We start from the raw sequence: 13,001 nt of genomic DNA on the forward strand, positions 1-13,001 counted from the left end.
AAACTCACTTGGACAGGGAAACATTTTTTAAAATTGAGGAAGGAGAAAGCTGCTCTAATACTCTGCTCTCCAATTACAGGGATGAGGAATTCACATATTTGTGAAGGGCAATAAGCAAGACAGGGAAAACTGAACTTAATATTCCTAATGTTTCTTGGGTGAAAAAAGACAGAGTAAGTCTCTTTCCTGGTTAAAAATCTTTTTTTTGTACTCCATAAAGTAACACAACTCTCCCTAACCCCTAAGGATCGGAACGAAAAATCCATTCTTCATACTTGGATAGGTCACTCCTGACCTAATAGCCTAAGGAAAAAAACTCTCCTTTAATGTGTAAAGACTCTTTTGTCTGTACATACAAAGAAAAAACCCCATAGACCCAGCCAGCTTCTCTCCTTTCCCTTTCTAAATTGAGTTTCCTAATTGACATTAGCACTACTGGGCCCTGTGACTGTCAGTAAGGAAGAGAAGGAATAGTTTTCCCTCTGAAATCCCGGTGTTACCATTAATGGAAAATGTTCATCTCATACCGGTTATAAGAACTTCAAGCTGTGTACATGGCATAGCACATCTAGGACATGACAGAAATATATGAGTAAATATATGAATTGGCTGAAATCGCAGTGCCCCACCCCAGCAGGATACCCAAATCAGTTGGGTGTGCATCTGTTTCAAACCTACTCATCGAATTTCCAGGCCAACTTTGCAGAAACACCTTGTAAAGAAACAGCAACTGCTTTAAAAGCAGCACTAAGAACGAAAAGAAAGAAAAATGTCCACCAAGCTTTTCGGTTTTGGCTAGATGATTTCTTAGAGAGGGCATGAACTCTGTTTCACACTTCATAAAGCAAGATGCTTCTTGGCAAAAAGATACCTGTAGGCTTACATGAGTGGAAGCTGATTTGTTGTTATACTTTCATCTCATAAAATCATGAAAATGGAATGTATAATATCAGCTCCAGCAACCCATACATTCTGAACTGATATAACAGCTTAACCTTGTGATAAAATAAACAGAGGTATCTATTGACTGAATGAATCATCACTCACTAGTCCTTGGAGGGACATTTTCACATTCCTGGTCAGAGGTGGCAGCACCTTCCCTTCTCACACCTTTCAGCAAGTACTGGCTTTCCTCCGGGAGATCCCAAGGTCCAGCCTGCTCTCCCGTGGCCAGTCACAGGCCCCACTTCACAGAGGCAGCCCTACGTTTTATTAGCACAGGGAAATGAAATCGAGCTCCCTCAAGGACCACGTCTGGGTCTGGTTGCAATTCAAGCAAGGCTGAAGACACCAGGCAGCTGAGACCTCCAGCTCCTACTTTTTGGCAGGCCCACGGCCAGGGCAATGTTGTGCCAGGTGCTAGGTGTGGTACTTTCCATAAGTGACTCCTAAATTAACAAAGAACCCTCATGTTAAATAAATATACATACAGTGCAATGCATCGTCTCTTCTAGTCAGATAGTTCGAGTCCCAGATTTTTGGAAATACCCAGATGAACCTTAACCCAACCCTACTGGTCTTTCTTGCTGGAGGAAACTGTTTGGCTTTTTTAAAAATCCAGTGACAATGATGAAACCTTAAGGCAATAAAAGCCTTAATTTCTCACAGTGCAAAGTACAAGTAAAGGGGACTTTGCACCACGAGGTCATTTGTTGGACTTTGGATGGATGTGAACAAATAGCTCAACTTAGCTGGTTTCTCCCCCTCCGCCCCCAGCTCAGGGAAAAGCTCTCTGCTGCCTGTCACCTCAAATATTAATAACTTTATCCAAGAAAATTAAATAAAGTGCTGGCTTTGTTCTTTCCCCACCCCCCACCCCGAATTCACATACTGCGTATCTATATCCAGGTTTTGGTGTCTCTTACTAGCCTGAGGAATATTTCCTTGCATTACTTTGAGGGCTGGATTTTCCAAAACAGAGATGAAACACAGTTCCTCTACAAAGGCCAGCAGAGTTTTGGTGTTTACTTTCACGGGGCGGCAAAGGCTCAGGCTGGGCATGCAGGACCGCTCGGCGGCAGCCTGCTCTGGGTTGTGCTGGGCACACACCTCAAACTCATCTTGGGCAGGCAAAATGCAGGCAGTGCACTTGTCATTTAGCCTTCAAAACAGAGCAGGGACGCATACACCGTCATCCAGTAAAAGCAATAGTATTGCATACCTCGCGGACACCGGAACTGTTTGGTTCAGTATCCTCCCAGTACATTCATAGAGTTTCCAGTCTGCTTTCTCTTCTTTACTAGTGCTGTCTGAAATTCAGCATTTCAGTTCTCAGAGAACGACACCAATTCCTTCCTGGGCTCTGTTTTTTAACTCTAATCTTGCTTGAAGTTTTCAAATTGATTGCTGGGACCTGCTTCAACTGGAATAAAAGCATGCCAAATTCATCAGGTATCTCCATAAAGACAGGAACAGTGTTAAAATATTTGAAATCTGTCCTAAGATGTCTGAGACACTTGTAACTTCAACCTGAATTTTGACTCATGAGTAACGTGGAGGACGCCACCTTTTACACATATTTGACCTCCTCTCAGATTTTCTGTTTGACTTTGTCACTGAGTGGCTCCAAAAGTTGAATTTAATCATGAGATCCACTAATCTTCTGTTCAAAGGTATGTTAAAGCCAGTTAAGCTGGCTTTAAGAAAGCCGCAAAACAAAGCTAGAAAATCAGCTAAGCGGGTCAACAACTTTGGAGTATTAAAGCTAATTTAATAGTAAATTTTCAGTAGTTGAGTTCATTGCTTTGAAAGTTGTATGCGATAAAACTGGGGCTGAGTCTTCCACAGATGCTATCATAGCAGGGCAGGGCAGGTGTACTGTTGGGTCCCAGCCACGTACTCATCACTTTAAAAATTGAAAACCCACTGCTTAGATGGCAGATTTATTGGTGGAAGGTAAATCAGCCCCTTCCTGCATTTATACACACCTGGCTTTGCAATGAACTCACACAAACAGATTGAAAAGCACTAAGCAAGTGGTTAAATGTTTCCAAGTCTGGGCACTAAGGTCCTCCCCCCACCAACATCTTCTGGTATTTTTAAGCCATGACTAAATCTAAAAAAAGAGAAATAATTTTAAATTGTTCTAAAGATTCCCCTGCACCCCTCAAAAAAACCCAAAAGCACAAACTGAAAGACCCAAAATAAACCTTTTTCCCCTTTTTCAATCATTTAATAATTTTGAATGTTTTTAAAATGGTTAATTTTTTCCTCGTGATCCATTCCTCTATAAAACACACTGGGAAAATGAGGGAAAGGAGAATATGGAAACAAACCAACAACTTACTTCCTATGTTTGGCAAAAAGCTATTCTGGACACAACCATTTCTTTCATTTAGAAACATATCTGTAATTGTTTAGGAAGAGCTACTCCTGACATTTCACAATGAATACAAATAAAAAATAAAACTTACAAACATTTACAAAAACATGCTTACAATAAAGCTATAGAGGCCTTTAAAACATCAAGTATTTTTGGTAAACTCGTTGTAGGGTTGGTTTTTTTTTAATTCACAGATGGAAAACAATTCATAAGCTTAAATGTGCATCAGCACTGCAAATATTTGATTACTCCTTACGGTGTGTTCATTATAAATTTGTTTAACTTTGCTTTGGTTATTTCAAACAATAGTTTCCACACCGCTTCCTTGACAGACCAAAATATTCCACAGTCTACTACAACAGCCAGAAAGACTTCCTGATCTTCAGCCAAAATTCCCTTTTCTTTACATCATCTGTTACTCCTGATTATACATGTCTTTGTATATAAAGTTCTCCCACAGTAAGAATCAGTCTCTTTCAAAATACTCACCACCAGAAACGTTACGCTTCACTCATGTCCAGACCACTCTATATATAGCTGTCTACTGCCTTCACAGAATCACAGAATCTTCATGGTTGGACAGGACCCTTAAGATCATCAAGTCCAACCAAACAACCTACAATCTCTGCCCTTCAGAACATGCCCTGAAGTGCCACATCTAGACGTTTCTTGAACACCTCTAGGGATGGTGACTCCACCACCTCCCTGGGCAGGCTGTTCCAGTGCCTGACCACTCTTTCAGTAAAGTAATTCTTCCTAATATCTAATCTAAACCTCCCCTACCGCAACTTCAGACCATTTCCTCTGGTCCTGTCACTATTTACTTGGGAGAAGAGACCATGACTGTGCCTTAAAATCTTCTATTCTTGTGTTTTTAAATGCCTTCCAGTTATTGACTACTCTCCACTAAGGGAGGCCAGAGGTAGGTGAGATGCTGGAGCCATGTGGGAGCAGTGCAGTAAGTCCCAGGCACTGGAACTTCTGTTGCTGTTTATGAAAAAAGCTCTGCAGACACCCCAAAAGAAGGGAAGCAGAAACTGCATGTTATAAGTCATATCCTCTCCAAAAGCAGATTGAATCAGTAGTATTCGCCTGCCTTTAAAGAAAGTTGGAAAGTAAGAATCAAGGAGGGATTTTTCCCCCCTTTTACTCCCACATCTCTAAGTCATGTCTAATTTAAACCTCAGATAACACAGGGTCTTTTAAAAATGCCATTCCTCACTCTCAAATGACCACCCAAAATCAGAAGCAGGGACAAACGGGGGAAAAAAAAAAAGCTACAATCTCATGCTCTCTCCTTACGTTAACTTTGTAGACATATAATCCAAACTCATCCTGCATAAATAAATAATAAAGTATAATAATATATAGTATTATTATATAAGCACAATAAAGCATAATAAGTAATAAATCTGGGCACAAAATTTGAAAATAGAGTAGCAAAGTCTTACCACTTACCTAAAACATGCTGGGAAAACTTGGAATTGTCAAAATTTCTCTCTTTAGAGAAAGAAACAGTTCCACCTATAACCCGTGAGCTGCCATTTGCCATCAACAGACAAACATATTTTCTGGTAATTAACACATCCACAAGACTGATCACATCCTAATGTAAGTCATTTTGCCTGTAGCTTCCCTCTTTTATACACTGCAATGGAACACACTGCCTTGACCTAAAAAAAATAATAATTGTTGTGGTGTCTTTGTTTTGAAGCAGCTGTAGATATCTCCACTGGTAACTCTCCATCTCTGCTCCTGCTTCTCTGCTGAGCCATCGGCTGCAAAAAGTTTCCATTTACTAGTAATCTCTTCTGATCCTGCTGTAGGGGAACAGGTAACATTCATGATAAATTAAGCAGCCTCCGCTGTGCTCATTTGCTGCGATTTTTTTTTTTTTTTGCCTTTGTTACTCTGAGGACAGAAAGTAGATGTTTTAACTTTTGAGGAGAAAGTGGCAAAAGGCAGCCTGCTCTTTTCAGCGTGAGTTAAGTGCAAGCTTTCCCAGTTTCTGAACAAAATGCTTCTACCTCTGAAGTGAAAGCTGATGATACATCTGCCCTCAAGCATGTGTTTTCAAAGGCAAGATGAGTAAATAGGGGGTTGTTTCTATTGCAAGGTTATGTAGTAGCACTTATTCATTAAAAAAAAAGTTCCTTTTCTTTCCTAGAGCAGATGATGTGTGTTGCACTCTTTATTAATAGCACTCTGAATCTAATGGATATAAAAGAACTGTAAATGACATGCAAGGCCAAAATGAGAAAGGGTTTGTTTTGGGTGAGGAGGCGGCTGGTTGGTTTAGTTTCCTTTAGCCAGTACATGTAAATCTCAGCTGAGCTCGTAGATCTCTTTTATTAAGGTCCTATTGGTGCAGAATTTAAAAAGCTTACTTTTGGTTTAAAGTGGCCTTAGCTGTTCTCCTTTCCTGCACCATCCTTGTTGTACAAACTCGTGAGTATTTTCTTTTGTTGCCTGTTACACCGAGAAACAGATAGAGCCTTCCTCTTACACAATTCAGAACTGAAGGGAAAAAAAATCACATGAAAACCCAACAAAGACATTTCAAGTTTTCTTTTGGCTTCTGTACAAGAAACTGAGAATTTGATGATGATTCTCTCAAACCAACAGTGTAAACTGGATTCCATAGCAAATTTTCCTTTTAAAATAACTTGGGTCGATTGCCTGTGCAACTAGGGTAATAGTTAATGAGAAAAAATCACAACAGTTTGGCAGTTCTCACAATTTGGTCTTGGATGAAGGTCTCCATAAGCAATAGAGGCTGAGCAGGGCAGGCTTGAACAAAATTGCTGCTCAAGGCATCAACTATCTTCTGTTACACTACATGATTTTAGCTTTGCACTCTGAAAAACACTTTATAAAACTGGCCTGAGTTTGGAGTCACAAGAAAAGTAAATGAAAGCTGAAATTTCTTAAGATGGCTGAAAAAAATCAAGCCATCTTTCTGGAGATACAGAAGGAGGAACTGCAGGCTTAACTGTCATTGTCCACGTCTGGGTATTGCGGCTGACAAATGCAGAACAAAAAAGGTGTCGCTAAGGCAATGATTGCAAAGTACAACACGTCATGGCTCAGTGTAACATGTCCTTTGCATTGTACAAGCACGTGTTTCAAAAACAAGCATATGGTGTGCTCAAACTCAAGAGGAGTTGAGTTACTCTTATCTAAAGCAATACGGCGTCTTCCCTTTCAGGGATCCAGCATGCCACAGTACAAGCTGACATACTTCAATCTGCGGGGACGAGCAGAAATCAGCCGCTACCTGTTTGCCTATTCGGGCAAGAAGTATGAAGACCACAGGATAGAAGCAGCAGACTGGCCCAAAATCAAACCCAGTAAGTAGCACGGGATCTTATATCCAAAGCTCTGCTAGAAATGCCATTGAAAGCAATTGAAGAGGTACCTATATGATCAGAAATAGATTTAATTCCTGGCTTTGATTAAGCCTAGGGGAATTTTGTTGTCTAGACAGCCAAAATGTCATCCCTGATGCTCTTGCAGAAGTCCAGATCCAAATCTTCAGACTATCTAAAATGACTTACCTGCTGTGATCCAGCTGGGCTTTTGCTCCTCATCAATTCGGTTCAGCTTCTGTCTGCCTAAAGCTGACTGAATGCGTGCTAATCTTCCCAGCTTCTTTGGAGAATTTGGTCTGGAAGACAACACCATAGCCTCCACCCTGGTTTTAGAAAGGCAAATTGGAAATAAGTGTCAAGAAAGTCACTCCTTTGCAACCAGAAAGGTCTTCAGGCACAGAAAGTGATGACAGGAAAGAAATCAGTTGATTCAGTAAGGAGAAAACAAAAGGATTGAAAGAGAATGCTAGAAAATCATTGTTCCTAAGAACAGCACAGCCCTACCAGCCCTTCTGAGAGTACTCTGCGGGCTACAATACTCCATTTCATGTTTTTTAGTTAAAGTAACCTCTTTTGAGCTACTAAAACTATTTATTTCTGTTCATTAAATTAACGATAGTTCAAATGAAACACAGCTTGAGTTTGGACCATGGGTGTGAAATAAGAGATATCTGTGTCTTCATTTCATGGATTTAGCCTGCTACCCAGGCTACAACAGTCTACATCCAGAATGAAGAATAAGGCCTTTAATTTGGAGAAAATGCACAAGGTGATTTCCATTAATTAAGCAATGTTTCTTGGTAGGCTTTCACACCATTTAATAAGACCAGTCAGCAGGCTACCAAATTCTTGCGGGGGGCAAGTTAAATTTGGTCTTTCCCATAATGTTTGCAGTGACTTGAATGACAAATACTGAAGCATCACTGCTCTCCAAGTGGCAGCTGAAGCCACCTGTTGTGCTCAAATCCAGGAAACACTGGCTAACAACCCACAGAGAGGAGGCTAAAGGAAGCAGTGGAAATGGGATATTTTCAGTTAGGGATGACTGACTTCAGAAACTTTTTCTTTGCAAGAGCTTAAGCCTGTTGACCACGTGGTATAGCTTATTTCTCTCCCACTGCAATTCTCAGGGAAGCAAGGTAGAAACTAAAAGTGAGATTAAGAATTCAGATGAACTGAGGAAAGCTCTGCGTAGGCCTTTTTTTTTACTTAACTATGCACATATTCACGTGTACACACACCCACATATGTCCTGAAACAAAGTACAGAGAATATTAGAAAAGTATAATCCTATGTAGAGTTTTGCATGATGATTTTTAAGTAAGACAAATTAAAAAGACAAAGGCTAAGTAGTGACTTAGAGGCTACAGAGGCATTTGTATCCTGGGACAAGATGTTCTAGCAGGAGATCCATCAGACAAGGTAAGGGCGTTACACCTCTCTTTGAATATTTATGATGTCCCCAGTGACCAAGCCAGGGTAAGGAACAATGCAGAAAAGTCCTTCCTATGCTTTTCTTCAGTGTTCACATCATGAACTTCCCAGTGAAGCTTTATGTGTATGGTACTTGTTCATTACAGTGCACGCTCAGCTGCAATACCATTACCACCAAAACACTGGGAACAGAGACACCCTAGAAATCCTAAGCCATACATTTTGTAGCTGTATCTGCTGTATTAACAAATGTTGGACAAGCAATTTAACCTTTGCATGTCTTTATTTCTCTTTCTGTGATGTGAAAAGTTTGTTATCAGGTTTACCAAGAGTTAATTAAGATTTTTCCTTTTCTCTGCATAATGGCCTTTCATAGCAGCCTCTACTATGACTGATCCCTAGAGGAAATTCCAAAGCAGATAAGAAGTGTAGTGAAACGTGGGAGCTGCTGCTCTCAGATTTGTGAAATCATCTGTGCAAAATTTATGCTGGCCTAAGAGTTCTTTGGATTTCAGGCTTCTGTAGACACCCAGTCAGTCAGTCAGTGGATGGGAACTGGAATGTATTGTGTTAATTGACCAGGAAAACGCACACCTACAAACAGTTGGATACGTGTCTGAAAGTGCTATTACATCTCATACCAGGGTGTTAAACTTCTGCTTCTGGAAGGTTCCCTGAATCCTACTTAGCTCAAGAACCTATGTAATGGTGGCATTTGCCACCTGTGGCATCCGAATTGCAGACAATATGCCAGTTAAGAGGTTCGTCAACTAAAACAAGAGTAAAGGTATCTTGTGTCTGTGTGCATAACAATGTAGTGCTGCTAAGGAAATTGCCTGGAGATCAACTAACTGATGACTACCTCCTCCTCCTTTGTGAAGCAATTACTCATGGTATTTCCAGACAAAGTAATCTCCCACAGGCAAATCATTCAGCGAAACTCTGAATAAAAGGTAGCAACAGGGCTTTGCAGTAAATATTCTTATACTGTACGACAAGACCAAGAGCCAATCTGCCTTAAGGTACCTAAACACTGACTTTGCAGGCCATGACTAAGCCCAGGAAATGGTTGCCTCCTAGCTGGGCACTAGGTGGTACAGGCATTATGTGGCTGAACACTACAACAATATTGGATACAGCAGAGATGCACCATTCACCATAAGGAAAACAAGCCATTTGCATTCTCTGTTATCCTGATTTTTCACAATGTGCCTCAGCTCCCTCCATGGAGGCAGGGACTGAAAAGGAAAAAGCACCTGTCCTCAGGAAAGCAGGTAACTGGATCCTCACCAAAAAAGTTCAATTACTGCTGCGTTCAACAGTAAATATGAAGTGAGGGGATACATCCAACCCATTGCACATACAAAGGCATAGTTCACTCTGCTGAGAGATCTTCTACACTATTGTTATTCATATTCCATATTCAGATCTTTCTTACGAAGCTCGGGATTTGTTTTTTTCCATTTTGCCTGGACTGGATCTACTTCAGAAAGAAAAGAAATAAAATAGCAGATTCCAGTCAGTCTCATCGCAGTGAAAACCAAAGGGTGGTTAAGTGTTTAGCAAGAATAAGGGGAATTACAGTTGCATTTGATGTAACAGCAGCTAATGTAATAACAATTTGGTACACTGCTTATTTTGCAACCCTTAAAAATCATTAAAATTTTGGTCCAATTAATTGAACTAATTACATAATTATATATTGAAGTGAGATTAAGAAATACCAGACAAATTACTATGCACATTTGCATACAACAGGTTTGCATTTACCCACTTGCCCGTGAAAGATCCAAAGCCAGTTTTGACTGCAGAGTCTGCAAGTAAAACATAATGTCTCCTTTTTTAAAAACTTCAAGTACAATGAAGTAAGATAAAGAAAAAATACTTAGGGAAGAAGTTTGGACAAGGAGAACGCTTCGTGTTTCTTGAGTTAATAAGGGAACATATCAAAGAATTCAAGTTTGTCTAAGCGCACGAGGAGTCAGGTTTCTGCACAGAGGATAGGTTTACTTCAGCAATTTTCACAGAATTATAGGAAGGTTTTGCAACCTATGCCAACTTCCCAGCCAAATCATCATACCATATAAACCAGAAAATACTGTCATTATTCTGAAAAGACTTATTTCTCAGTTTTCCTGTAAAATCGATGAGAAAATTGAAAATGTGTGCATTAATATTAATGTGCAGAAAGTCCATTTAGAAAGCAGACTGGCAGCTGCTGCAAGTTTAATTTTGACCTAGACTGAAGAGTGCCATGGTTTTTGTTGTTCGTTTTGGCATTTTTCACGTGGTTCCCCCCAAGCAAGCTGTTGTCTTAATGGTCCAGGCAAATAAGTAACTCCTTACTCCAAGAAATACTGTCTCACTTAATTTCGTTTACGCCTAAGTAGTGCTGGGTTTTATGGGGGATGGGAGCATATTATAAGATAAAAACATATGTCATTTGCCTTTTACATTCTAAAATGAAAATTTCTATATCTCAACATTTTTTTTCCTTCTATAACCAATTGGATCATCTTTGCTAAATTTTCCAGTTGCTGATTTCAGGCAAGGATTGTAGTTTTAATATGAACAAGCTTAAGCAAGCTAGTATGTAAGTATTAGCGATGACTAGCTTTAGCACAGAATTTTAAAAACCAGCCAAGTATCAAGTAGTAGCTTTACATGACATTTACTCTTCATATAATCAATAATTGTTTAAATAAGTAAACCAACGCACATTTTATGGTTCCTTTTGAATGGATTTTGACTTGACCATGCCACCATTTGAACCATAGTCAATTCGAGATCTACGCACTAGTACATAATAGACTCATGCAAGGATAATGTATTACCACATAACAGGCTCCTCACAAAAAGAGTCACTGCACTGACATAAGTCGTGATATCGCAGAAAACCCACTGTAACGGTACACAAGGCTACCACCCACTTGAGATCTCAGGCCAGCACACAGGAACAGCTTTTGTTCTGCAGCTCATTCAGGGAATTGGAAGCAACGGCAATTACGCAGGCTTTACAGTGGGTTTAAGAGGGGTGGAATGGTGCCTGTAAGGTCCTCAGGAAACTTGACAGACTAATTATTGCACTGAAAATACTTCCAATGTAATAAATAAATCTTGAGAGCTACTCAACAGCAGACAACTGTTCCTCAAGGGAGCACTCGGCCTGTTTCCTGAGTGCCTTGCTGCTACGTAGCTCTAGCTAAGATGTGTAAATAGCTATCTTTGGGTAAAAAGTAGCATTTAGCAATCACTCCCAAGGAGAATCCGAGTTGTAATAGCTACAGCACTAAATCTGGGCTGAGGTTAGATCAGAGCACCACCCTGGTCATCCCTCTGTAGGATACCGATTCTGGATGCCTCCAGCTCCAGGCCAGCCACTGCCCAGGGGTCTTGCTCCTCTGCCAGCCTTACAAAAAATAAATCTGTCATACAGTTCTTATTGGAAGATGCAAAGTGTCTCATATATTTGTTTCTCATGATCCAATTTAAATATTAATCAAAAGGAAAAGCAAGACAGAGAAGAATTTATTTTGACAGAGATAGATATTGTAGTAAGAAGCATGGCTGTGACATTTATTTTCCCCCATCTTTGACCAATCCAGCTGCCTTACATGACATCAATCTAAGCTGCTTGATTGCAAAACTGCTGATGATTCAGGTTTTGAGGAACATGCAAACACTTAAACACAGGCTGCTTACCATCAAGGCTATGGATGATTTCAATACGGTCAGGAGGAAACGCGGGGAGGAGCAGGTCAGCTTGGGGGAACTAGGGGAACCTGAACTCACGTCTGGGAGCAAAGCTGAGGCAACTCAGGACAAGTGTGGGGGGAAAGAAGAGAGATGATGAGGAGGAGAAGAACGAAGAAGAAAAGATGAGCACAAAAGGAAGAAAGAGCTAAGGGAAGGAGGAAATTAAAAACTGTATCTGCATAGGGCCTCCTCACTGCCCGGGGAAGAACAGTGGCGAGAAGCATAGCACAGCTGTAACCTCTGGTTTCTCCACAGCAGCAGCCAACCATCCTACCTGCCAGGCTTGGACAAAACCGTGTTCAGCTCTGTGCTGTGTTTCCCCTCCCTGTCCTTGACAGAAAAACAGGCCCACATGAGCACCATCCACTGGGTCGTGCCCAGGAGGATGAACGAGGAGCTCATGGTCAAAGGGAGGGCCTGAACCCTAGTGGGAGCCTATAGGCATGCCACGGTGGGAATAGTTATCACAGCCCTTAGGGTCTTCATGGGATGGAGACAATTTAAACAGATGTCCTTGCTTTTAACACACATCAGGCCTCATCTCCCCTACTTAGTATCCAGCAGAGACTATATAAACATCACAGTTCTAGTCTCAAAAGCCAAAGAAAACTAAAGTATGTATAAAAATGAATTCATCCAACTCCTAAACACTGCACAGATACTTCAGTGAATCCTTCCTACAATGAGAAGAGACTACAGACCAGTCTGATGGCTTACACTCACCCTCTGTCAAGGTTTTCTTCATGGGCAGTGTAAAGTCTGTGCAGATTTCTTTCCAGCACGCAGTGCTAAAAGCAATGAGTAACCAAGATAATAGTAAAAACAAGAATTTGCTCATGAAAGTTCAATTTAAAGACGAATACAGGTTTAGATATCTAAAACAGCATACTTTTAAAAAACCCTGTTCCTCTTTTCGGCAAGTTTTCAATCTAAATCTGAAAATCAACACAAGTGTTCATAGCGCCTTCTACTTCAGATGAGCAACAAAGCAAGCAGAAACTAAAAAAGAAAGGTCATATATTTTGTGCATGCCTGGGAAATGACACTGTTAGCATGATGACGGCAACAGATTTTTCTAGTTTTCTTCTTAAAATGTATTTGCTCAAGTGTGAGTCAAA

The 13,001-nt window shown here is 40.5% G+C and overlaps 1 protein-coding gene across 1 annotated transcript in view; it reads left to right on the forward strand.

Moving 5' to 3' along the window:
- Positions 1-13,001, forward strand: part of HPGDS (hematopoietic prostaglandin D synthase) — a 30,936-nt gene that overhangs the window by 6,265 nt on the left and 11,670 nt on the right. The window contains exon 2 of the mRNA XM_074589571.1: positions 6,531-6,672. Within this exon, the coding sequence (XP_074445672.1) occupies positions 6,531-6,672 (142 nt within the window). The remainder of the gene's footprint in view (positions 1-6,530; positions 6,673-13,001) is intronic.

This window comes from Larus michahellis, chromosome 5 (assembly GCF_964199755.1).
Source record: "Larus michahellis chromosome 5, bLarMic1.1, whole genome shotgun sequence".
Taxonomy (NCBI): domain Eukaryota; kingdom Metazoa; phylum Chordata; class Aves; order Charadriiformes; family Laridae; genus Larus; species Larus michahellis.